Source organism: Aspergillus undulatus, assembly GCF_047715775.1.
Source record: "Aspergillus undulatus strain CBS 261.88 unplaced genomic scaffold BDV17scaffold_9, whole genome shotgun sequence".
NCBI lineage: Eukaryota > Fungi > Ascomycota > Eurotiomycetes > Eurotiales > Aspergillaceae > Aspergillus > Aspergillus undulatus.
The window spans coordinates 347,762-371,775 of record NW_027396613.1 but is presented as its reverse complement, the minus strand read 5'-3'; the positions used below and the strand labels follow the sequence as shown (position 1 = coordinate 371,775).

The following is a 24,014-nucleotide window of genomic DNA, read 5'->3' as shown; positions in this document are numbered from 1 at the left end:
CTCCAGGTGCAGGCCCAAGCTTCTTTATCAGATCAGCCTCTCCCCGCTTCCTTCCACTTCCCCGTCTGTGACTCTCTTCCTTCCGCTTCTCCTCGTCAACGCCAAAGACGAGCCCCTTGACAAGAGGTTCCCGTCGAACCGTACCTATCCAGAGTAGTTGAGCATGGCGGTCCCCCAGGGTGGAGAACCACCCCACGACAAGGCTTCCGAGTCCACTCCCTTGCTCAAGGATGACTCCCGTGGCCTGCAATACTCGGGCAAAGCTGGTGACTACACTACCACCGCCGAAGCCTACAGTACGTCGTCTATGCAGTACTCCGATGGCGAAGAGGATGCTACTCTACTCGGTCTGACTCAAGTCAGTTCTATTCCTGCCACACCGGAGGTAGACGGTCTAGAAAGAGTGCTCTCCGCTACGGCCCACCAACATAACAAGAGCGTCCAAGATGCCGAATCTGGGGGCGAACAACACGAGGCCACTGGATATGCTGCGCGGTTCATCAACGTCTCTCCAACTCGATTCTGGATGATCTTTGGTGGTATACAGCTGGGATATATTATTGGATTTTTCGACTCGACGTTGATGGCATCCAGTCACCCGGTCATCACCTCTCACTTTCATGCTTCGAACTCGGCGTCATGGCTATCAACAGCCTTTTTGTTGACTTCAACTGCCTTTCTCCCACTTTTCGGGCGCGTTTCGGATGCTTTCGGTCGAAAGCCCGTGTATCTGTTCGCGATCGTCGTCTTTTTCCTGACTACAGCATGGTGTGCTGGAGCCCAGAGCATCGGAAGTTTTATTGCCGCTCGAGCTTTCTGCGGATTGGGGGCTGGAGGTGTTTTCTCAATGGGCATGATTTTGTCAAGTGATCTAGTCCGCCTAGAGTATCGCGGCATCTACCAATCTTACATCAACCTTTGCCTCGGGCTCGGTGGCTGCCTTGGTCTTGCATTCGGTGGATACCTGTGTGATCAAGTGGGCTGGAGAGGTGCGTTCCTCGTGCAGCTACCGTTCATCTTCCTTTACTTTCTAGTTGCGTGCTGGACCACCCCATCCGGTCTTGGACTGAAGAACCAGGGAACGGAGAGAATGTCATTCAAGCAGTTGCTCCTGAGTATCGACCTTGTTGGCTCGGCCTTGTTGGTTTTTACGGTGACGGCATTGATCATGGGTCTTAATCTTGGCGGTAATGTCTACAGCTGGACTCACCCTCTCGTGATTACTTCGCTAGTTTTATCCGTTGTTCTAGCAGCGATTTTCCTGCCGTACGAAAAACGGGTTGAACGAGCAGTGATGCCGATTACTTTCCTCACAAAGAACCCCCGCGCTGTTCTCATCTTCGGAAACTTCTTCGGAGCAGTCGCTGTCAACACTATGATCTTCAATGTCCCATTATACTTCCAAGCCGTCAAACTGGCCAGCCCAACAGAATCGGGCCTCAGGCTTATCGCATCCTCCCTGGCCGTGACATCTTCGAGCGTCGCCACTGGCTTCTTGATCACCTGGTCCAAACGCCTGAAGCCAACTGTCATGATTGGTGACGTCTTCCTGCTCTTGGGAGGCCTTGCCGCTATGACCATGACCGCCAGCACGCCTGACTTTGTCGCTATGATCTGCGTTTCCCTTGCCAGTCTTGGTCAGGGGTTTTCCTTCCCCTCGTTGATGGTATCCGTCCTCGCGACGAGCGAAACAGATGAGCAAGCCGTGGCGACGACGACGCTAGGTCTTTTCAGGAATCTGGGCTCTGTAATGGGCGTCGCGACGAGTAGTTGGATTTTCCAGAATACGCTCGTTTACCAGCTGGAAGAGAGAGTAACTGGTGCTAACAAAGAAGCTGTGATTCAGCTCGTTCGCAAGTCTGTCCAGGCTATTGCGAAGCTTGATCCGCTGCATCAGAGTCAAGGTATGCTTTTCGATTCCAATGTCCCTTTGCGCAAGACTAACCCCGTATAGTCATCGATTCCTATGCATCTGCTCTTCGTTTGACGTTTGCCTCAGCAGCTGTATTTGCAGCTCTCATGCTTGCGATGCACGTCGGCGTCCGACTCCCTCGACTGGGGCGCAAAGCGGAATAAAAGTTGCGGTTCTGTAAGTTCTCTATCTGCTTTGCCGCTTATCAACATTACATCCAGATTGTGTATATATATAGTGTTTCCTTCTAAGACTTGCGAAAGACTATGAGATTACTATTCATTCAGATAGTTGGACAACAACATGCATTAACTTCATCTTATACTGCGGCTCTGCCTAACGGTTCAAACTTATTCCTCATGTTTGTGCGATCGCTGGCCATCGCAGGGAGTTTGACGGAAGCCGACTCGGCGGGACCTGCAGGTGGCTCGGGGTAGGTTCGGGCTTAATAAACATGGGCTCCGGCGACCACCAACCCCGCCTTATAGGGCGCCCCTCCGTGATTCATACCTACCTCCTTCCATCCTTCCATCTTCATAGTGCTCTCAGAATCCTCGCCTTTTCACCTACACTTGCCTCTGTCATCCTACGCGCCACAATTTCACCTTCTTAATCTCACCTACAAACGCCTCTGGAATTTACCGAACCCAGATCAACAACATGCCCCGCGCCCCCCTCCGCATCGCAATTCTAGAATGCGACACGCCACCCGAGCGCGCAAACGCCAAATACGGCGGGTACGGCGGTGTCTTCCGGACTTTACTCCGCGAGAGCGTGACCGAACTATCCAAGTCGAATAAAGACGCCGACGCAGATGTCAACAATGTCCTGGATATATCCGCTTACGATGTCGTTAGCAAGCAGGAGTATCCGGAATTAGAGAGTATCGATGCGGTGCTTCTGACGGGGTCGAGTACGTCTACCTGCCTACTTGCTCTTACCTGCTCTACATGTGGATAGGGATGATGGCTAATTCATTAATTGCGGTTGCGGTTGGCAGAACACAACTCCTTCGAAGACCACCCCTGGATCCAAAAACTCGTCGAATACACACAAAAAGCCCTTGCGCACCCGCGGGTAAAACTCCTAGGAATATGCTTCGGGCACCAGATCATCGGGCGCGCACTAGGCGTCGAAGTCGGGCGAAACAGCGCGGGGTGGGAAATCGCAGTTTGCGATGTCGACTTGACGGATAAAGGGAAGGAGCTGTTTGGCGTTGAAACGCTCAAGATTCAGCAGATGCACCGTGATATGGTCTTTGCATATCCGGAGGGTGTGACGGCGTTGGGTAGTTCGGGTAGATGTGCGGTTCAGGGGATGTACAAGGCTGGGAAGTTCGTTACTGTGCAGGGGCATCCAGAATTTAAGGGGGATATTGTGGAGGAGGTTGTGAACTTGCGTGCTGAGGCGGGTGTTTTTGATAAAGAACAAGCGGAGGATGCGTTGGAGAGGGCATCGAAGCCGCATGATGGGTTGGCGATTGGGGTTGCTTTCTTGAGGTTTTTGTTGGAGTAGACTTGACTAGATCTGAGTCTTTGCGTGCTGATAGAAGATAGATGAGCTGATTCATAGAATTCGCGTCGAATACACATAAAGGACGCTAAACTCCACCCACTCAACTCAAAGAACTGTGGTATCTAAATACATTATACGCATAAGTTTCTCATCACCTTGTATATCAACCAGTCCGCTCGCTCAACCACTCGCCCTCGGATCCTCCCTCTCCAAAAATGTCGGATCAACCGTAACCCTCCGCTCAAACTTCGTCCACCAATCCTGAAACGCCTTAAGTGGCACAACCTCCTGTCCCTTCCCGGACGGATCACTCCCCGCAAAGCTCGCCAGGAAGTTAAACGCGTTCCCTATAATCCGTTGCGCAAGAACCTTCGTCGTGATCCCCCTCTGCTGCGCCGTCTGCCGAACGAGCTGATTTGACGCTGCGCCGCCTGGCCCATTCCCTTGTCCCTGTTGCTGCTCCAGCTCGGCAAGCTGTGGACCAACAATTTGCACCGCCTCGATCGATATCCCCAGCGTCACCATAGCACCATTCCCGCCCGACCCCGCATCAAGCATCTGATCCTCATCCTGCGCTTCTGAGCGCCTCGGCGGGGTGACTTTCAACACGGAAGAAGGTTTCTCGTTCGCGAGCGCGCCGATGAATCGGAAATCGGAGCCCGGGTATTGGATGTATATCGCGGCCGCGGTATCTTGGGGTAGGACTGTCCCGGGAAGGAAGAAGACGACGAGTTCGCTGAATGAGGGGGAGAGGGGGAAGTTGAATGCGAATTTCGTCGTCTGGCCGTTTGCTTGTGTATCGACAGCCACTATGTCTGTTAGGCAGGGGCGGCCGGGAATTATGACGGAGAACATGGTGGTGGTGGTCGTCGTCGTCGTTTGGTGATGATATTAGTGGTGTGATTGGCGGGTGGTGGTGGCGAGGTAATTATGTTGGTAGGTAGTAGAGAATAAGTATATTATGGGTATGTAATTGATTGTATATCATGAATAGAAAGGACGCTGGGTATGCATTTTCAAGGCGGTTCGTTGAGATTCCAGGCTGCTGGATGGAAGGTCGCAGAAGCTGAGCCGTCAGTGCCATTGATGAAATCATGCATTGCCCTTATCGATAAGGGTTAGTGCGGGCAGGGGTGTCAGATGTCGGGCGGGCCCACGTGGCAGAAAAAATACTGTCACGTGCTGCAGGGGCCATGGGTCGCGCCTTCCTCTTTAGGTTCCATGGTCCCTTCCCTGTCAGCAGAGCCTCAACTCTAAACGGAAAGAACGACCGACGTCCACTGTATGTACAAAGTGGCAGGAACGAGTCGCCATGGTAACATCAGCCTACCCAACCAGACAGTACGCCGGCGCGGTTCTATTCGATTTAGTGCATCGACCACGCCAAGTCTGCTTGATCAACTATATCAAATACAATGAATGGCTCCTTCCAAAAGGCCGGTGAAACATCGGTGAGTCTCGGGGCCAGGCTGCCCTGAGAGAAGTCCGGGAAGAGACTGGTTACAGATGCCACATCCATCCAGTAACGATGCCAACCCGGGCTCCGGGGCCAGATGATGCCGAGGGTATGCCCGACCAAGCACGGTCTTGACCCGACCAGGATCAGTCGTTCATGTTTACGATTAGGGAGCTGGGTGGAACGGCCGGTGTTAATCTCATTTGGTGGTATATTGCTGTGGTTGATCACTCCGAGGCTGAGTTTGGGTTGGGGGTGGAGGGTGGCGACCTTAGAGCCGAGTTCTTTGACTTTGATGAGGCACTTGCGAGGTTGAAGTTAGACTGACCATGAGGTTTTGGTTAGGGCTATTGAGTTGGTAAAGGGTTCTGGTTCTGGTTTTGGTTCTGGACATGCTACAACGTAGTTTGTGGCCTCGGACGGGATTTTAGCAAGAGGTCGTATTTTCTACCCTAATACTTGCGGTTGAAACATGTATCTTAGCAGGGCCATCTGAGCTCTATATTCCTGATTCCCTAACAAACCCCAAACATAAGCATCCATCATCCTCCGACTAAAGACATCCCCATCATCAGGATCAACACTAAAATAAATCTCCTCCTTATAACCATCCATCCCAATAGACGAAGTCCACCCTGGATAAGCCTGACAGCACCGACAAGCGGGCGTACAGTGACCACCCATAAACCCATATCCCTCAGCGCAACAGTTGCAACCCCTCGCATAGCACCCACCAACCTCTTTACACCTTGCCACCAGCCACGGACTCAAATGCCAGCCGGAAAACGGCCGTTGATGCGCCCTCAGCGTGCGTAGAATAGGTGTTTTCGCGAGCGCCCGTTCGCCGAACCCCACCGCTCTCACTCCCGGACGGACTCTCTTTCTGCTTCTGAGATGTCGGCGCTTAGAATGTCGATGGCCACTTGGGACTGCCTGCGCCCCTGCGCGTTGATGCTGACTTGCTGTATTGTGAGCGCTATGCTGTAGATGCGCTGCTCTAAGAACCAGAGGAACTCGTCGTAGATGGAGTAGGATCGGAGACTGTCCCACTCGCTGGTGGTGAGCCCCAGGTATTGGTGCTTGATCTGGCAGAATCGCTGTGCTATTTTGTCTTTCCCAAGTCGTTCAAGACTGGTTTCGAGGGTTGACGGATAGGTCTGAAGACATTTCGGAAGATGGTTCGGGGATTCATCTTTGGGAAGGTTGGTGTGGTTAGGTAGGTGCAAGGGAAGCATTTGCGGAGGATGGTGGTTAGGAAAGTTTGGAGTCCATGTTGAGAAATCTCGTTTGGACTTTTCTGGCAAGGTTTCTGATTGCAACGTGTACTTGGGTTTACATTCCGAGGAAGTCCAATCTGTCAACTGCGCTTCAACAGTAACCTCTAGCCGGAGCCAAATGCCGTTTGTCTTATGGGCCGAGAGGCCAATAAGCCCGCGATCTAAGCTATTGGGAACAGCTCGGGAACTAGGGGTCGTGGTTATAGCCTAATCGCCTCTCGGTCGTGGGGTTTTTGAGCGGTGCGATTGTCTCTCCGGATCAATTCGAGGAGAACAACTTTCGAAGATATACTCCACGATTTAGCAGGGAGAATTTCACGAAAAATCTGGCTTTAGTTAATATTATCAAGAAAATCTCAGGGTAAAAAAAGGTCACGCTATCTCAGCTAACTCTTGCTTGGTTAATGGCCCAAGGAGATGATATCTTCCGTATCCCGGAAACATACCTAGATAGACTTCGTGAGAACCTTAGGAGCCTAATAGTTATATTATCGCGAGAGGAAGAACAAGAATTTTACATGGCTTGTGCGGCAGTTAAAGTAGCAGGGACTCGTTATCCCGAAACATTCTCTGCAGCCTTGTTCGCTGATAATCCTCTTCTTTGATATTGCAATCGTGCGAAAATGCTGTAAGGGCAGGAATATACAGCGGCGGATTGATTGAATTGCTTTCTGTATATAGCTCTAGCGACAAAGAAGCGAGCTATGAATTCTATAATTTTTTAATATTATATCTTAACAGCAACATACTCTTCTTTTGCACATCTGAAGACAGATTGCCGACCTAGGAGTAATCAGAGACGAATGAATAGAAACTAGCCAAAAGCGATGCGTATGACCGGCATAGGACGAGCGACCGCAGACAGGGGGCAGCATCGGCGACTGAACTTAAAATTGGTCATACTACAGTATAAGCTGTGCTTTTGATTCTTAACAAAATAACACTATGTAATTCCAAGCAAGCTGCAAAAGAGTCTGATGCACAAGGTCGAGGACTGTCGTAGCGACGAAAAAAGAATCACCTCTTGGTTGTAACTGCTATCCTAGCAGAGCATTCCATCGCAAACCCAAAACAGCGAGCATACCATCCCTGAGACCAGTAACTCAGCTCTATACAGTGAGGTGCACCACTGATCAAGCTGCCATCAACTCGGTCAATATTGGTGAATGCTGCCATGCAAGATGCGATTTCCAGCTTCGTAGCCTCAAAGAAGGGATCATTCTCCACAAGAGCAAACATAACAGGCACTGCGACGTAACGGGCCCATTTCTCCCGCCAGGTGGGAAGCCAATGACCCAGGAAGTGCTGTACCTCTGCCTCCGGAATTGCAACATTGAGGCGCTTGCTTTGAGCCAGGACTTCTTGGTCACAAGTGTAGGGCCGGAACATCACTTTGTCCTTAATATCCACAGGCATTAGAAGATGATCGGGCCTATCCTTATATGCAAATTCGGAGGAGCACCCTCTGTAGACAATGGTGGCTTATCACCCAATGCAGATGCTATAAGTCCTCCCAGTGGATATGAGGGATTCTTATCCTGTCCATGCATAGCGGCAGCAATAATACCTCCCATTGCCCCAAGACTATGACATAAGAATAACACAGTTGCAACCTCCGCCATACTTGGACCACAAGGCTGGAAGGATATAGTGATGTAACCAAAAGCCAGTTTCTTGATTGAAATCAGATCCCTTAGGTACGGGTAAGAAAGAACTTGTACCCCCATAGCAAGGTCGGTCGACTGATACAAATGGTAATCCAAAAGCGTTGCTTGCTATAGAGGCAGAACACTCCGGAGTGCCATTAAAGTAATGACAGTCGTATGTTCCACCATGTAGAGCAACAATCAGCGGACGGTGGCGAACAGGAGATGCAACAGAAGGTGAAGGAATGGAGTGTACACCCGCCACAGTAGCATTATTTGAGAGTTGAAGGGCCGCATTGAGTTATATCCGATTAACAATATCCCTGAACCTTGCTTGTCCCTGTCTATCCTCGATTGTGCCAAGAAGTCCAGGAGAACGAAAAGAATAAAAAGCCTGAGATAAGTGATGTCTGAGACGGACAGAATATGTTCAATCTCAGAAAGTACGCGCCATATAAATAGACGGGCTGGTGAGAGCCCCATCCCAATCCCGTGCGCGGATATATACCGTCAACTCCGGTCGTATCCGCTTGAAAAATCCACTGGTTAATAAACCAACAGGATGATGAACCAGGCAGGCGAACCAGCACCTCACCTACGCTTACCACGTCATCCTACATCATCTGGACCCTGGCTATGAAGGATAATTCAAACAAGAGATCAGCAGAAGCTAAGCGCTTATCTAGCTAGTGAATAGCTGTTTCAACAATCTTTCCCCCATACGCTTCTAAGCCAACATTGCCCCCGTACTGCCTGATACAAATTGGTCCTTCATTAGGTACAGATATGCCTTTGCCACCATCCTCCGGTCGGCCCACAGTCCCTGTAGCTGATTGATTCTTGAGCAGCTGCAGAAATCCCTCAAGCTGCTCGCTTGGAAATCGCGAGAACAGCTCCGTGTGTACAGCTCCAGGAGAGACCATGTTAACACGCAATGGCTTGAGGTCCAATGCTAGACCCCTCACAAGACCCTCTATGCCCGCAGCCCACCCAGAAACTAAGAGCTGGTTGGCGTCAAATCCATATACTGACGGATATACTTCTGGCTTGGTGGGCGACCGTCTGTGTGATGCTGACAATTCCAGAAACATACGCACCAAATAATCCTATCCAACAAGGCGCGGCAGTTTCGCAAAGCGAAGATCCCGGGTTATGAGAATGTTAAGGCGGCAGTCGAAGTCAGCGACCGAACTCTGGCTGGTGTCTATAAGGTGGCGCTGATACGGCCGTGGATTATCCTCTTTGATCCAATCTCCTTATTATGCGCCATCTACCTGGCGTTTGTCTATGCGCTACTCTACGTGCTTTTCAGTATTTATCCCATTGTATTTCAAGAGAAGCGTGGGTGGAATTCTGGTGTGGGCGAGTTGCCATTGCTCGGCACCGTTGCTGGCTTTTATCCCTTTCTTGTTTTGCAAGTATGGCGAGCAAGTCAGGCAAAGAAGCAAATTCGCACCGACGGAGGAGCGTAGTCATGCGAGGTTACACGACGAGTCTAGCACTCGAGCGGAACCAAGTACGGTACTGTCATAGAGCTTTCAACCGAATAGAGTAGGTGGTGTATTACAGTAGCAAGTCTGAACCAAATATCCGCTTGAAGAAGTCCCCACTTGAGAGGTCATGAAGCCATGTTTTGTTGCGCACGCTGGATTTCAGCATGTATATATAGGGCTAGCTTGAACGATACGAATAGACAATCCTTCCATATCCCAGTGAGCCACCATTATCTTACACCGAATGCTGTTTTCGTGGGTTGGCACCGCTATAAGTGTTGAAGACCGCGGGAACCCAGTCGTTAGGGCAGCGAACCGTCACCAATAAGGATGCCTGCATTGACTTCTCTCCATCAAAACTGAATCTCCGTGTAGATAGCATACCACTACTTGCTACCTCTTCATCAGTATTTGTTTATCTGATTATCCAGGCCTTCGAATGGCAGGTACTTCTTGAAACTTGCGTTGGCTATTGCCTTTATAAGATCCCCTTGCGCTAATATGCGTGAGCAGAACTGCCCTCATCGGGATAGATGTAATTCATATAGAAATATGTAGGCGTTGGCTGTACCTTCTATAAGACGAGCTGCAACATCATTCCTCATGCATTTGTCATCAGGTCAGAACCCTGCAAATTCAGTTTATCTTTACCAAATTTCCATTTTCCTGCTGATTTTCATTTCTCACCCAATCTACGTTCCTCCTTCTCTTAGGGACATTTGCTTACATTGGATTATCCGCCATTAAATACAACCTGAGAAAATGAAGAGAACCACCTCTGCTGTTCACTCACATAGTACTGATCCCTCTGAATGTAATGTGGGATCGGCAGGAAAGGACGACTGGACCAGAAACATAGATCGTGTTGAGCGACGTCGCCAGCAGAATAGGATAAATCAGCGGGAATACAGTAAGTAAATTTGCTAGAACTACAGCAACCATGTATAGCTTTCAGCTAACCTCAGGCAAAAGGAAACCGCAGGCACTATAAGGCCTAACGTCTTTAAAAAATAGACGCCTGGTTGCCTCTCTATAGCCAATAAGCAATATTCTCCTTCTCTGTAACCAGAGCAGCAGTTTCTTGCATACTTCGTAATAGTTACTTATCACAGCTATAGCTTAGGCTATCTACTTATTAATTACCTATTAGTAACTGCTTCAATGCATTTGTCTGAGTACGAGCGGCTGCGTAGACAATGGACACTTCGGTGGCGGGTTTGGTCGCCAGGGAGCGAACCAGATCCAGGCCCAAGCCACGAGAGGCTCCTGTGATGAGGTAGGATGCCATGGTCAACGGGGCTTTTGAGCGTTAGATTAGAATCCAGCAGCTGTATTCCTTGACATGGGGGAGCCCAAATATCTTTATAGACCAGCATAGGTTCGGTTTGTCTCATAGGCCCTCACCGATTATATCCTGTCAGCTTGGAAGTATGCATGTTTAAGACCAACTAGGTAGTCATGACGCCTTTTTGGCTTAGCCGTATATTTTCCGATATATCCCAAGACTAAGATAGGCCTTATGTCCGGGACGGGTGGAGCATAACGCCCCATTTACAGCCAATCACAGGGCTACTGATTACTATGGAGACGAACGCTTACAGATTCATGAATTAGGTTTCCGAGAATCGAGCTACTGGAATATCACAGATGGGGAAAACGGGATTTAGTGATATTTCAGGCTTATGCTCCACTTGGGACGACGTCCCATGTCTGCGAATGGACAAGTTCGACACGGACCAGCTAGCTAACCAGGATCTTGACAAGGTAGACGTTGGCAGGGACAGATCTAGCTAACTCCCATGACACTTGATGGCAACGTTTTGAAAGAGACTTTGACTAGAGGAACAAATTGGTGTTTTGCTAGCGGTAACCCTATAGCACCCTTTAGCAATAGAACCCCAGTCTGCACTTATCAGGTAATAGCATACAGTTCCTGAATTTCATGATACAGCCATCAGAGAAGACATCATGGCTAAGCAGAATCACTGTCAGATTCTTTCTTCCGAAGGCCTCCAAGTGCCATGAATATCACATCACGCGCTCCTACCGCTATTACTGCTCCCAGTTTCGGTGACTTGAGAGAGGACTGTCCGTTAATTCTGAGTTTTGACTTTTGTCAACATCCAAACTCCTGTTTTCATTATTGGAAACGTTACTGGTGTTAGGAGCTGGCGCATAGGGATGCGAAATGCTCTCGCGAACAGACTATCCTGCGCCAGTTTGGATAGTACCTTCATCGGTCACCTTTTTTGCCGCAATCAGAGCCAAGTCTCCAGAGCCAAAATAAACTCGCTTCTATTTCTGATAAGTTGTAAATCTAATGTATTAAGGATCTAAAAATACCTGCCGTCTAAGTTTACGTCCACCAGAGAGCTTTCCATAGGCGCTGAGGATTTGCCTCTCATGCTTTGAGGGACTCTAGAGTCAAGGTCTAGTGAGGTGCACATTTGTCACTGCAGGAAAAAAAAATAGACTTACTTCAGCATGCGATTTATTCCTTTCCGAGCTCGTTCCGGAAGTAGACTTTCAAGTTCTTTTGTCCTTCAAGCATCCAATATTGATCCAGCAGTAATATAGGCTACCGTATTGGCAGCCAGAGGAGGCCTCCGTGGAGTGGAGAATCGGAAAATACGACTTACTTATCGTCATCTAGCGCCTCACTCAACTACACCTGGCGACTCATCTGAGATACTAACAGTTGCTTCAGTGATGACTACAGGGGTTCTGAAATGCACTCTTTCCTTTTCGGAATTAAATAAAGCGTCTAGAGCCCATCTAAACCTCTATACAGACCGTAGTTAGGAGATCAACACCCTCAACTCCATTCGTTGCGCAGTTCTTGGACACCTGACTCCAATTCGCCGTTAGTCTCCGTAACTCACACCAGATGACCCCCTCCTCCCCCTCCTTTCTTGCATCCAAATATCTCAAGCCACACTGACATGGATCTATATAACTGTCGCATTTTGACGGCCATGAGTGAAAAGGCCTTCCTTAAACAGTCTATTAGTTTACATGGGCGTGCATGCAGGGGGACGTAGCAAGCAAGTAGCAAGCATATTACACTTCAATAATCCACCTAGCCAATCAGGCGCTGGTAGTCACCTCCGTTGCTCACAGAGTGCTTGGATCAACGTGACTGTACCCGGGACAGAAACAGGAGCTAAGCTACCGGGACAGTAGCTGGGCCACTGGACGATAGCCATAGCTACCGCAACTACTGGTAGCCAAAGAAGGATATAAGCATGATCATTTAACGTCATGTACTTAGTTTACTCTTAGACCTTCGCGATCAATTATCAATTGTCATTGCAGAGTACGCCTTTGCTAGTCCAACTCGTCAGTACTGCTCTACAACTATTGCATACGTGCGCTGGTTGGCCCTACTTTGACTAAGAGCTACTGATACCGAATTGATTGGTATTGCCATACCTATACAAAATGTATCTTTATCTCGTCACAGCCAACCTCCATCAAGAGACCCACAGCATACCTGTTAGGACAGCGTCAAGGTTAGGTATCTATGTTACTGCAATAGAGTTAAGACGCTACGTACTTGTGGCAGGAGTGGAGCGTCGTGATAGTGGTTTCGCTTCCGTCATATTATAGCTCACATAAGCAGAGCAGCCGCTTGGTATTGTAAGAGCCGAGGGCTCTAGCCGGTCGACTGTTAGACACGAAGCTTACGGCTTTGCTGTATGGCTAAGTCCGGGGAGGAAACTCACAACTGTCCGGCCCCTAAACTATGCCCAATGCCGACTATTGGTTCCGGCATGTCGGCCTTGAAGTTGTTGATTAGGTACAGCAGATCGCGGGCGTGATCAACCCACGAGGCTACAGAGGTCATGTTATGAGTTCCTTTGCATCAGTGATGACATGACTGGCCTAGACTCACGATCATTTCCTAGCTCTCGCCTCATTCAGCACCCCGCTAGCGCCCTGACTGACCGTATCGGCGATCCAAATCGAGCGGATTCGGATGTCATATTGGAATATCCTGGACTGGACCTCGTCCCAAATAGGCTCATATAATTCCTAGGAGGCAAGGATATGTCGTTCAGCCAACCACCGCCTGGTAGCAACATTGCAGAGAGGTTGGAATATGGGCAATTCACCTTGGGATATCTGCCAGCATATGCACCAATTATCGTCAGGTCGCCTGGCCGAGGATCACGATTGGACTTTGGCGTATACCTTTTTACCACCAGCTTGAGTGCTGCACCATCTCAGATGAATCTTACGGCACAGGGATACTCCCGAATATGCTGGTAATCAAGGACGTGCTCGTACACAGTAAATGCGGATGAAGATGCGGAGACAGGCATTTGTGACTGCGATGGAACAAGACACTGCCATGCAAGCTTGTGTAAAATGGGGCACTGGCAGTCTCATGGCAGCGGGTATACGCCCAGTCAACTTATATGAGCATGGCATGCCGCCCAGCCCAAACTGATCCAGAGCAATCTGCATATTGAGGCCCATGGCTTTTATCTCCGGAAAAAGCACCCGGATAGGCAAGCCAATATATTTATAAGGCGCCTCACCAAGACCACCCTACCTGCGGTGAACCCTAGCTGAAGCTGCATACTTTATGACGATGCGGTTCTACGCGCCCCAATGTCAATGCGCACGATAAGGTGCCACGAATAGCTGGTTCGCCTGATCAATTTCCCCTTGATTCGTCAACCCTTACATTGGTATGCGAAAGTCAGGCTGCTGATTGAGCTGCAGCTTTGCAGCCAGCCACAGCCAGCGTGCAGTCAAGTCAGGGGCTACCGGGGACAGAGTGGATCCCTCAATTAGGGCTGCGATCGCGCCCGATTGAACCAGCTTCCATTTGCTGCAATGTATCTTACATCTCGCGAGCCATTCCCAAAGTTCAGCTATCCCCGGTGCTTGTTGGGTGTTCATGGCAAGCCACGCTCAGGATAGTTCGCGCAGAGATTATGCATAGCCGAAGAAATACTCCGAAGTCCGAGCCGCGAACGCCACTCATAAGGAAGGGGCGGCCTCAACTGCTGGAAACCTGCCAGTCTCCCTTGCTGAAGGAACAGGCGACTCGCATAGGGAAGGTACGATTTGATGCCCTGATCGGGAAGGCACGACCCTGGCGCGGGCGGGACGAAAAGGATACAGTATCCCGAATCCCGAGGGAAGAAGCGACCACCGGGCCGGCGCCTTAAGGAACAGATACGACATACCTAACCTATCTTATGAGAGCCTTCCTGGAAAATGCCCTTTTTGTCAGACAAATCAAGGGTCACGTTGCTGCTGATTTCCGCCGATCTACGACAAGACCTCCAACTGGTCCTGCTCGCATCCTTAACCACTCCATGTACTTCTGGGTTGTATGACTGACTTCTCTAACTGCGAGATTGCAGAGCCTCTTTGCTTCTGCTGTCAGAAAGTCTGCCGATACCTCGAGCCTTGAACAATGTGCTCTGACCGACATGAAAGTTAGCCCTACCTTGGCGGCGACTGTGGCATTAGCAGAGCGAATAGGAGCACGCACTGGCTCCCCACACCAGAAAATGAATTGTCTTGGCTCCGATTTGAGTTTGAATCAACTTTCCAACTAATATACTTACAACTGATTGATATCAATAATCGGAGCCAGGATGGCCCTTCTTCCGCCACATATGCTGGAGACACAGCTCTCCATAATAGATCTTTTAACAGCCATGTTTCCGGAACCCGGAGAGCTCGAACTCGACGCGTCCACAACAGAATGCATGGAGAAACTCCGGGCCTGGTGCGACGATCCATCTACCGATACCGGGCCACCGTCGGGGATTCCGTCGAGCATTCTGTTAGCCGTTCATGCTCCCATCAATCAGGACGAGAAGTCTTTACAATTAAATGTTTCAATTCCACTCCATGCCCAACTTGAAACTCTAGAGGGAACAGACCCAGATGAGCCTCCACCATTAATTTACTCGCTGCGTCAACCAGACTGGCTGTCCAAAGCCGACGTCGCCACATTATCAGGCGCAATGCCGCGCGGCGATGTCCTCGAAGCACTGGAATACATCCAAGAAGAAGCGGCACGATTATTGGAATCTCAAGCACAGCAATCACCTTCAGGTACCAGCCATGAGAATTCTATCCCTTCTGGTCCAATCGTTCGAGTCTGGTTTTATTTCCCGTCTCTCTCCACCCGCGAAAAGCGAAACGACATGGTGAACTACGGACCTGACTATGGTCTCACGGGCTTTGTTCTTGCAGGGAAGCCTGGCGTGTTGTGTCTTGAAGGCACGTCGAAGAACATCGATGCATACATGGGCTTCATCAAGACTCACTCTTGGGGCGATATCCCACGGCATCAGAAGAAGGTGAGCGAGCGCTATCGGGAGATGGATGGAGTACAGAGGGTGTTTGCGGGCATGGAGGAGATTACGGATTCATTGGGCGAGCGAGGTGGGCAGAGGGCTAATCGGGGTGATATGCAGGCGCTTGAGGGGTGGTTGGCTGCGAGGGGCCTGCACGAGGCGTTTGAGAAGGTCATATTCTAGGCTCCATTTTTAAGACTTAATCTTAGTGAAGTGATTTGAAAGACGTTGAGCCGACGATGTCACCGTCATGCTACAATGTTCTAACGAGCCAACAAGAGCAAAAGGACTGTAAGGCTCTCTGGACTTTGTAGTACCAATGCCCATTTATGTAATTCTTCGTTGACTCAAAGACATCTTTTGGACTGTCAATCCAACCCATTCGATGAATTGATTGAAGACTCCAGGCATACAACGCGTTTGAGAAATTATGCAACAGATATAAATACCTTTTGAAACGCATGTCACCGAGCCCAATCAGGCAAACTTGTCTGTCTTGGCTAGGACTGACTATGGCCGAGCCCACAACCAGAGCCAAACTCATCTGCGGCTCCGTCGCTGCAGCCGATATCGCCTGCATTCTCGACAAGAAAAAGTTCTCAAGGTTACGCGCATGACGGGCATGTAGATGAGTCGAGGCGGAAGATGCTCGTGAACTTGATTAGTTTGGGCTTTGGGGGAAATTGGGAAGAGTCGGAGCATTTGGTGAAGTTGAAGAAGAGTATCAGGCCTGAGTTCCTACCTAATTTAGATGAGTTCGTGGACCAGTTGAGGGAGGGCAGACCCGATATATGACCGGCGTGCGAACTTTGGCGGACGTTGTTTGGTTGTGGTCATCTGTCCATGGCTACGATTGATCGATTGGCGAAGATTCACTCTCCCTCGCCCATTACTGACTAAATATTAGCTTTTTTTATGGATTGGAACTTATGGAATATATTCTTTTGACTTGAAAAATGGTCTTGTAATCTCATACATTCTCATCGTAGGTCCACCTCCTTGGAATTTGCAAAAGTCGACCTTGGCCACGGTCCAGGATTCAGGGCAGCTGTTCTCAGGCTCATTGCTCCGTGTCCCCGTAGAGTGCCCGGTGATTGTACATAAAATATGAGTTGGTACTACGGTACTGTACTGCTAGAGAAGGGACGGAGGGGAGCTGGATCCCAGCTACATCTTCCGCTTGCTTGAAAACCTCGATTCTCGATGTCCCGGTGCAGTTATGAGGTACGCTGCACTCTCCATTTACCTAGAGTACGCGGATTACTTACTGCTAAACCCGTTGGGCTCTTTGCAATTCTTCATATGTGCATATGTTTGAACCACTGGCAGATCGAATGTGGCTATTCTTTTGACGCTCTGGTCGCTGTCAACATTGTGTCGATGCCATCAACTTCGTGACATTGTGATAGTAGGGAACAAGCAGGCGGTATGTTGTTCCTTGAAGAGATAGCCACGTGTGCTGTTGGAAAGCAGATTGAATATAGGGGCATTGGAGTAAGGGTGGTTGTCAGTCACGAGTTGAGTGTGACGACTTGAGTGATGAGAACTGCCGTCCAGCGCCAGTCCACACAACAACGCAACACACTCTCTTCTGGTCAACGCACCTTTCCTCCACCTCATCGAACATCCTCCCCCGCTCCAACTTCCCAACCTTCGCCCTATTCATCCTAGTGCTCAGCTTACTATGGGACCAGATCACGTCCTCGATCCGCGTGGAGAGGTGATACTTGTCGTGCGCAACCCCAACGCGCCGTTTGCTGTTTGGAGACCACCGGCACCAAGTTCCAGTGAAGACACTTCTCCCGCCACTTCTATCACACTTTCAAGTCCCAAAAGCGAAGAAACAAGTAATGATGAGACCCAGACAGTTCTCGAAACTGCCGCCGGAGACACCAAAGACAAAGACGGTCCCGTCCCGACGGTAACACCACCGAGGCGGCAACACCAGATGTCCGCATCAAGGTCTCAACTAAGCAGCTCACGCTCGGCTCTCCGGCTTCTGACAGGATGCTCAAAGGCAACTGGAACGAAGGCCACGAACTTAGAGGGAATGGTTTCATCGAGCTCGTCGTGGAAGGATGGGATGTGAAAGCGCTCTTGGTGGTCTTCTACGTTCTCCACTCGGACCACTGGAAGATTCCTCGGGTTGTGAACGTGGAGCTTCTTGCTAAGATTGCGGTGATTGCGGACTATTACAACTGTTGAAGGCGTCAAATTCTTTGGGAGCTTGTGGAAGAAGTTCTTGTCCAAGCAGCCGGCGCCGGGGGTTTTCCCGCGGAACGTGGTCTTGGGACTTTGGATTGCCCACTATTTCGACTGGCACGACCATTACTCCGCGTATGGGGTTGCCGCTATGCGACATAGCCCTGGACCCGTACTATCGCTGTCTTCCTATACTGGCAGAAGTCTTAAGTGGGTTTGCGGCATGATCTGTTCCCTATTCTAGAAATTTTTGGTCAGCTCACCACCATCTTCCAGTTGACTTGGACGAAGCCAGGATTAGCATAATCCGCAAAGACGTCTGTTCCATTTATGGCTACCGCGACTCCTTCATTGCCGACACGCAGGATCTTGAAGACTTTGAGTCGTCGGAGTCGAGATCCAAATCAACCATGTTGAGCTTCGTAATGAGGCTGCTGAAATCGCTCAACTTCGGACTGAGCAAACCAGAGCCTTCTTACCCAGGGGTCACATTTGCAGAAGTGCGCCGCGAGGGGGGCGGGGTGGCAGAGCGACTCGAGGCAGAATTTCGCAGGACGTATAACCTTGGTGAACCGTCGTAGGGACTTTTTTATTACATAGACGGTAGATGACACTAGAGAAATTAATCTTATATTCCTGCTGTTTTCTCACAGTGCTCAAATTTCCTTAGCCTACATATATAACACTGGGCTTCTATGCCAGTCTTCGCTTCCAACCTCTAAGAGTCTCTGCCAGTGGCGCCGTCAGTGACCCAGAAGGGACACTCGCCAATCGATCTCGCATAACCTGCACCAGACTCGGCAAAGCACCCTGAGTTACCGAAAACATTTTAGTCACCAAGAAGTAAAACCCCGTGCTCAACCCAGCCGTGGTCGCAAACGCAGTGAAAAGACCAAAATACGAGAGAATCTCCACACCAGGTTTCTTAAAGAAATATTTCTTCCGGTCCCCGAGCCTCGTCATCCTCTTTAGTGAGGGGATATACTTGAAGTCAAAGACTGTTGCTTTGCCTAGGCCTTCATCTTTGTCCATGAGGTGTTTCCAGAACATTTCCTTGCGGCTCTGTTTGAATTATTTGTATCAAGCCGTCCACCTTATGCAGGGGATGGATAATAGAAAGAAACATACCTCAATAAGATACCGATCAACAACCGGAACGACAGTCAAGGTCCTCGCCTGAAGCCTCACCCAAAAGCAATACCCCCACATAAGCACCCGATTCCAAACTCCCGTCTTAGGAATATGCAATTCATCCGAGAGCTGGTCGCCATTCAGCAGTCTCGTGAGCGCATCCATATACTCCAGCGACGCATAAATCGGCGCCGTATTCTCGAGTCCGATCGCGATGTTCCGCGCAAGGATCCGACCTGTATCTGTTGGCTCGAATTCATTTACGAGCAGCGATTCTGAGACGATCTTCGCCTTTGCCGCGCTCTCGAATGGTTCAGTTGGCGCACCCATGTAGAACGCTACGAGGCGCCACACGGCAACATAATCCTCTTCTTCCTGAGCTGTCAAGTATATCCCCTGTCGCGGCAGACCAAGCCAGATAACCGTGCTGCTAAACGTATTAATGGTCGCGAAGGAGTCGAGGTCATTGATCGGAATACCGTAGCGGTCAACATCATAATAATTGGGATCCTGCTCGACAAGTCTCATGATCTTACGACGCACGGCCGAGTGTAAGAGCCGGACACGGACGGAGGCGAGGTGTCCCTCGCCACCGGGTTTCATGGCCTCGGCGGATTTGTTCACCTGGATGGTATGTTGCACTGTTTCGAGGAGACGCCGGCGGACGACTTTCGCGCTGAAGCCGCCGGTTCGTGAGAGAATTTCGCCGACGCGAATGGCGCCCCTGTCCATGTAGTGAGTGGGTGAGAGTTAGGGCTTTGGGGTCTAGGGTGGAGGGGTTATGGCCATGTACGTACATTCCGCCTAGGAGGCTTACGAAGGTGAGCTGTCCATGGTCAAAAGCAATCAGTCAGATACGCAGTGTCGCACCTAGGAAATGGAGCAAATCATACAGCATTCGTAACAGGAATCAGATACCGCCAGAAGATATCCTGACCACGTCCGATTTGCTCCCAGTCGACCCAATCCGGTACCGTATTGATCTGAGTCCAGAACTCATCAAGCTTCGGATCGCTCGCGTGGTTGTCCCGTAGTAGAGCATATCGGTCTCGTTTTGAAGGATCATTCGCCGGCGCTGGCAACGCATCTAGTCTCTCATTCGCTTCATCAGCAAGAGTATCGCATGTTCGGATCCACGGATTGAGCTCGCTTCCGGGGCGGTGCTTGTCGGTCCACTCGAAGCTGTAGTCCCAGTAGTGGTACTCGATGCGGTTGCCTTTTTTGTTTGTTGTTACTGACATTGTTGTACTCTTTTGGGGGTTTTCATGCTACCATCGCGACCATTATGATGGTTCGTCGAAGTCTTATAAATGAGGTTTTGCGGGTTCGCTCAAGCAAAGAACATTAACCCGCGGTCCGGGGTCCGGGTATAGAGATGATCAGACCATGTCTGTTGAATAGAATGCTGATTTCCAATAGCTGCATAGTAACTGTTCTGGTGATCCACCACTTGGTCGATCGCATGTGAACTAGGGTCATTCCAACTGAGTCAGTCGAGCGATGACTTCAATCCTTCAACTCCAGCATACATTTCTGTCATTGACGTCAACAAGCGGACCCTCTTTCTAATCTCCTCAAGCCTCGGAGTAAGTCTATCACATGCGTCCGCATTACTGGAGTGGCTACTGGCAGTCGATGCGCATTAGTAGCCGTCCACGGAAGAACGAGTTTGTCTCAATACCTACCGACTTAAGCATATAGCAATCGCTTTTCGTCCCATCCTGGTCGCAAGTACGTCCCGTCGAATTTGACATCGAGGGCTGACTGGAGGACGTAGTCAACATTGACTTCAAGCTCACACTTGACCTCTGCATCCTCCTGGTTCCAGATCGCGAGGCCAATGACGTTGTCCCTATCGTAGTTCCAGACACCGGGAGGTGCAGGGAAGGAGTTCATATCCGCGTTCACGTAAGGATAATACCGGCCATACTGGTACCCGTTGATGTATAAGTAGGCTCGGAAACTGTTCGAGGTTTCTTCGCTGCCAGGATTGAGCTTCACGCTCAGTGCGATGTCATGTCCTGCTGGGGTATCCAGGCGTAAATGCGTACGGTAAAATTTGACTCCTGCGTCTGAGAACCCTTCAGCGGGAGATCCTTCAGGCCATCTTGAATCGTCGAAGCCGGGTAAATGCCAGCCAAGTCGTTCCGCTCTCAGTCCACCTTCGTTATAGTGAGTGCGAAGTGGATCGAGATAACTATCGGACGCGCCTCCGGCTGTGCCGGCAACTTTCCAGGAGGTAAATCCGGGTTCGCTGTTAAGCAAGGTGGCATTTACAATGCCACGAACATTCAAAGAGCCTGAACCCTGGTCGTGGCCGGTAGTATCTTGCACAACGAGGTGGACATTCTTCCTATCAGTCACGGCGCCGTTTGGGAACGGAAATTCGTTGGATCCAGTCGACGAGCCCAGATCTCCAAGGAAAGAGCCGATAAATTTCCCGTTCAGCCAAGCTGACCACCCATGAGCAATTCCGCCTTGAACTTCAAGATACGCCCCGTCGGCAGACCCATTGAAGTAACCCCGCCATAGGTGCACCCCAGTGTGGAAACCGTACTGGTCACTGTACAGGTACGGCTTCGTGGCGTCATCATACTGACTCGGGGTTTCAGTGTCGCCTGCAACCACCCAGGCGGGACCAGTGTCAGGATAATTGGTGAGCCTTTCGGCAAGACTGTCCTCTACTCACCATGCTCCGAGCTGCGGGACCTGGAATTTTTCAGGTTCATCGATCTCTGCAGTCAAGCTGCCCCAACTGGTCTTTTCGGTCTTGAGACGCTTTCCATTCCATTCTATGGTAGCGGCTTGACGGGCAGTCAAGACCTCAATTGTAGTGGTCTCATTGGAGTCGCCTCTCAGAGATGTGACTTCACCTTCTAATCTTGCTGCTCGCACAAGGTGAGGTCCCTGAACAAAGGCTGGCAGACTGTTAGAATACGAGTATTAAGCATGACTGGCCAATCACCATCACCTACCAACTTGGTCCACAGGCACAGTCGGGTCGTTCGTGAGTGGCGGCGCCCAAAAAAGATGTGCTCTGTCCCGATCCATAAGAAGCACTCGGGCACCATTGTCTGTCTCGACCACGGTCAAACCCTCCTGCTCTCTGAAGTTGACGGCCAGACCCTTGCCTGACTGGATAAACTGAATCTTTGGATCGTCGCCGGCGACTGTCTTGCCAGACTCTGCGCCATCTATGTAGAACTCGCCCCCTTCGCCATTGAAAACCCACAGGGCTACAGTTGGTTCAGTGTCGAAGATACCATACGTTAGTACCTCGGCCGTGGAATAAACCAGATTATGCCCGCCGAAACGGAAATCGGTTAGAAGAATCTTTGCGACATGGCCACTGAGAGTCATCCTATTATTTCCGGAAACTATTGGCACGGTGAAGTTTCCGACCGAGGTCCGAATCCACAGTCGAAGACTCTGCTCATCGTCACTTGTAGGATCGGTGTGACGGATGGCATAGAAGCCAGCGTCTGTATCGGGGTTTCCAAGTTCAATGATCGTTATCGCCACGTTGTCCGAGTATGATGTGCTATTGCCCACAATGTCGGTCTTGGTGAGGTCCTTCGCCGCTCTTGTAAAGAGAGCAAGGCTCTTGATTTCGTAATACTTCGACCCGATGGTCCAATTCTCAGCTATTGCTGCGCCGTATCCATAGCTCGAGGGAACAAATGGTGCAGCAAGCCAGCCCCAGTTGGTGCCTCCGTGAATCATGTAGAGACCAAGGATAGTAACTCTCTGAGCGACATTGTCGCGATAGTAGAAGTTAACAAACGACTCGTCAGTCCTTTCCTCACAGCCACCAGGTGGTCCGTCCCAAGGGTTGAGGGCGCCACCTTGGAATTCGGGCATCATGGAAGGTTGCTTCGGCGAAACTTCATTAAAGTGAGCCGTGTAATTCCATCAAAGTGAACGACGGGTTTGATGTAGTGCAGTCATCGGGCATGCACGACCAACACGATGGCTTGCACTGTTAGAAGTCATAGCAGAACTCAACTCACATAGTTATCCAGGCCATAAATGTGGACATTCCCTCCTGCTCCCACTGTATCGTAGTCGACGGACCACGACTTATACGCCTGGCCAGGCATGTTATGTGTCAAAGGGACAACTAGACCATTTGACTGAGCGTTTTCGAACAGCTTTTTCATATATTCGATTGGAACGTGGTCGGGGATCTTCTCTTCCATATCCTGCCATTAGTTGGGAAATTCGTTCTCAATCTGATATAAAATTACGGTACCGTTTTCGGTGACTTGGTACGGGGCCGTGATTTGCCCAACCTTGTTTATGTACGGTCCCCATGCATCTGTAAAAGCAGTGCTATTACCGCGGAGGCCGCCGTACTCCCCTGTAGTAAGCCATAGTGGCATACCCCCAGAATTAGTCTCCGCATTGATGTAGGGTCCGGGCCGGGCATGGACGAAGAGGCCAAGTTCTTTGGCGATTTCATATATCCTTTCGATATTATGAGCGCCAGTCTCGAAATCAAGAGTATCGTTTGTCAGCGCATGGAAGCCCCAATAGCTGTAGAAGGACACCGTATTCATCCCCATTGCCTTGATCTTCTCTATAATATCCGGCCACATCTCGGGAACTGGCAAACGAAACGGGTGAAATTCTCCACCAAATGAGAACAGTCTCTCGCCATTGTAAATCAGGCTGTAGTGGTCCCATTGCACCGTCTTGTCCCCAAGCTCAGTGTCTCGAATTGGCCATGCCGTTGCATTATCGGCGTGGACAGAATATAACAATGGAGCAAGCGCCAGAGCAGATGATATCCAGTCTTGATCTACATCGTGGTGGTATGACAATAAGATAGTCACCACGGACGTGAAGAGTCCATGGTCCGGGCAATTCGAGGTCCAATTTTATAGCCATAGTTCTAGCTCGGCCTTTGATGAACAACAAACGAACGGTTTCAGTCCAAAGTAGAACCGAGCCATGGCGATCGGCAGACGAAAAGCATTTGTTCCACCAGACAAATAATGCGCGGATACCAAGGACCTAAAGCGCGGGGAGAACTCCGCATAGAGCTTTCTCG

General features: G+C 50.1%; 10 protein-coding genes across 10 annotated transcripts; 5 read left to right on the top strand and 5 right to left on the bottom strand.

The window, feature by feature from the left end:
• Nucleotides 1-75: 75 nt before the first annotated feature.
• BDV17DRAFT_256159 (putative MFS multidrug transporter) lies at nucleotides 76-2,357 on the top strand. The gene is made up of 2 exons (XM_073757026.1): nucleotides 76-1,904; nucleotides 1,955-2,357. The coding sequence occupies exons 1-2, from the start codon at nucleotides 164-166 to the stop codon at nucleotides 2,074-2,076; spliced, it is 1,863 nt and encodes a 620-aa protein (XP_073618465.1). The 5' UTR covers nucleotides 76-163; the 3' UTR covers nucleotides 2,077-2,357.
• On the top strand, nucleotides 2,358-3,496 carry BDV17DRAFT_256156 (type 1 glutamine amidotransferase). Its single transcript, XM_073757025.1, has 2 exons — nucleotides 2,358-2,825; nucleotides 2,913-3,496. The coding sequence occupies exons 1-2, from the start codon at nucleotides 2,573-2,575 to the stop codon at nucleotides 3,425-3,427; spliced, it is 768 nt and encodes a 255-aa protein (XP_073618464.1). The 5' UTR covers nucleotides 2,358-2,572; the 3' UTR covers nucleotides 3,428-3,496.
• Nucleotides 3,497-4,490, bottom strand: BDV17DRAFT_256155 (OPI10 family protein). Its single transcript, XM_073757024.1, has one exon. It carries the CDS (start codon nucleotides 4,280-4,282, stop codon nucleotides 3,608-3,610), a length of 675 nt encoding a protein of 224 aa, XP_073618463.1. The 5' UTR covers nucleotides 4,283-4,490; the 3' UTR covers nucleotides 3,497-3,607.
• A 111-nt stretch (nucleotides 4,491-4,601) lies between these two features.
• On the top strand, nucleotides 4,602-5,450 carry BDV17DRAFT_256154 (uncharacterized protein). The gene has a single exon (XM_073757023.1). It carries the CDS (start codon nucleotides 4,981-4,983, stop codon nucleotides 5,197-5,199), a length of 219 nt encoding a protein of 72 aa, XP_073618462.1. The 5' UTR covers nucleotides 4,602-4,980; the 3' UTR covers nucleotides 5,200-5,450.
• A 1,569-nt stretch (nucleotides 5,451-7,019) lies between these two features.
• BDV17DRAFT_240861 (uncharacterized protein) lies at nucleotides 7,020-7,792 on the bottom strand. The gene has a single exon (XM_073755961.1). The coding sequence runs from the start codon at nucleotides 7,574-7,576 to the stop codon at nucleotides 7,178-7,180; it is 399 nt and encodes a 132-aa protein (XP_073618461.1). The 5' UTR covers nucleotides 7,577-7,792; the 3' UTR covers nucleotides 7,020-7,177.
• A 598-nt stretch (nucleotides 7,793-8,390) lies between these two features.
• Nucleotides 8,391-8,995, bottom strand: BDV17DRAFT_240866 (uncharacterized protein). The gene has a single exon (XM_073755962.1). It carries the CDS (start codon nucleotides 8,895-8,897, stop codon nucleotides 8,493-8,495), a length of 405 nt encoding a protein of 134 aa, XP_073618460.1. The 5' UTR covers nucleotides 8,898-8,995; the 3' UTR covers nucleotides 8,391-8,492.
• A 5,366-nt stretch (nucleotides 8,996-14,361) lies between these two features.
• BDV17DRAFT_256151 (DUF1115 domain protein) lies at nucleotides 14,362-15,914 on the top strand. Its single transcript, XM_073757022.1, has one exon. It carries the CDS (start codon nucleotides 14,918-14,920, stop codon nucleotides 15,809-15,811), a length of 894 nt encoding a protein of 297 aa, XP_073618459.1. The 5' UTR covers nucleotides 14,362-14,917; the 3' UTR covers nucleotides 15,812-15,914.
• A 1,398-nt stretch (nucleotides 15,915-17,312) lies between these two features.
• Nucleotides 17,313-18,411, top strand: BDV17DRAFT_288690 (uncharacterized protein; the record flags this gene model as incomplete). Its single annotated transcript, XM_073761461.1, has 3 exons — nucleotides 17,313-17,549; nucleotides 17,606-17,828; nucleotides 18,107-18,411. The coding sequence occupies 3 exons, from the start codon at nucleotides 17,313-17,315 to the stop codon at nucleotides 18,409-18,411; spliced, it is 765 nt and encodes a 254-aa protein (XP_073618458.1).
• A 30-nt stretch (nucleotides 18,412-18,441) lies between these two features.
• Nucleotides 18,442-19,877, bottom strand: BDV17DRAFT_256147 (oxygenase MpaB family protein). Its single transcript, XM_073757021.1, has 3 exons — nucleotides 19,759-19,877; nucleotides 18,959-19,685; nucleotides 18,442-18,892 (listed from the first exon to the last, which is right to left on the bottom strand). Coding segments are annotated over exons 1-3 (1,098 nt in total). The 5' UTR covers nucleotides 19,761-19,877; the 3' UTR covers nucleotides 18,442-18,523.
• Nucleotides 19,878-20,650: 773 nt separating this feature from the next.
• BDV17DRAFT_280121 (glycoside hydrolase family 35 protein) lies at nucleotides 20,651-23,916 on the bottom strand (the record flags this gene model as incomplete). Its single annotated transcript, XM_073759833.1, has 7 exons — nucleotides 20,651-21,640; nucleotides 21,671-21,879; nucleotides 21,937-22,845; nucleotides 22,928-22,934; nucleotides 22,972-23,163; nucleotides 23,209-23,762; nucleotides 23,877-23,916. 7 exons carry the CDS (start codon nucleotides 23,914-23,916, stop codon nucleotides 20,651-20,653), a joined length of 2,901 nt encoding a protein of 966 aa, XP_073618456.1.
• Between the last annotated feature and the right edge of the window lie 98 nt (nucleotides 23,917-24,014).

Bases quoted from the DNA above. Each gene is read 5' to 3' on its own strand.
- BDV17DRAFT_256159 (XM_073757026.1), top strand. From the start codon at position 164: ATGGCGGTCCCCCAGGGTGGAGAACCACCCCACGACAAGGCTTCCGAG. The intron at 1,905-1,954 runs GTATGCTTTTCG...AACCCCGTATAG, and splicing joins TCCGCTGCATCAGAGTCAAG to TCATCGATTCCTATGCATCT.
- BDV17DRAFT_256156 (XM_073757025.1), top strand. From the start codon at position 2,573: ATGCCCCGCGCCCCCCTCCGCATCGCAATTCTAGAATGCGACACGCCA. The intron at 2,826-2,912 runs GTACGTCTACCT...TGCGGTTGGCAG, and splicing joins GGTGCTTCTGACGGGGTCGA to AACACAACTCCTTCGAAGAC.
- BDV17DRAFT_256155 (XM_073757024.1), bottom strand. From the start codon at position 4,282: ATGTTCTCCGTCATAATTCCCGGCCGCCCCTGCCTAACAGACATAGTG.
- BDV17DRAFT_256154 (XM_073757023.1), top strand. From the start codon at position 4,981: ATGATGCCGAGGGTATGCCCGACCAAGCACGGTCTTGACCCGACCAGG.
- BDV17DRAFT_240861 (XM_073755961.1), bottom strand. From the start codon at position 7,576: ATGCCTGTGGATATTAAGGACAAAGTGATGTTCCGGCCCTACACTTGT.
- BDV17DRAFT_240866 (XM_073755962.1), bottom strand. From the start codon at position 8,897: ATGTTTCTGGAATTGTCAGCATCACACAGACGGTCGCCCACCAAGCCA.
- BDV17DRAFT_256151 (XM_073757022.1), top strand. From the start codon at position 14,918: ATGGCCCTTCTTCCGCCACATATGCTGGAGACACAGCTCTCCATAATA.
- BDV17DRAFT_256147 (XM_073757021.1), bottom strand. The intron at 18,893-18,958 runs GTATGTTTCTTT...TAATTCAAACAG, and splicing joins TTGATCGGTATCTTATTGAG to AGCCGCAAGGAAATGTTCTG.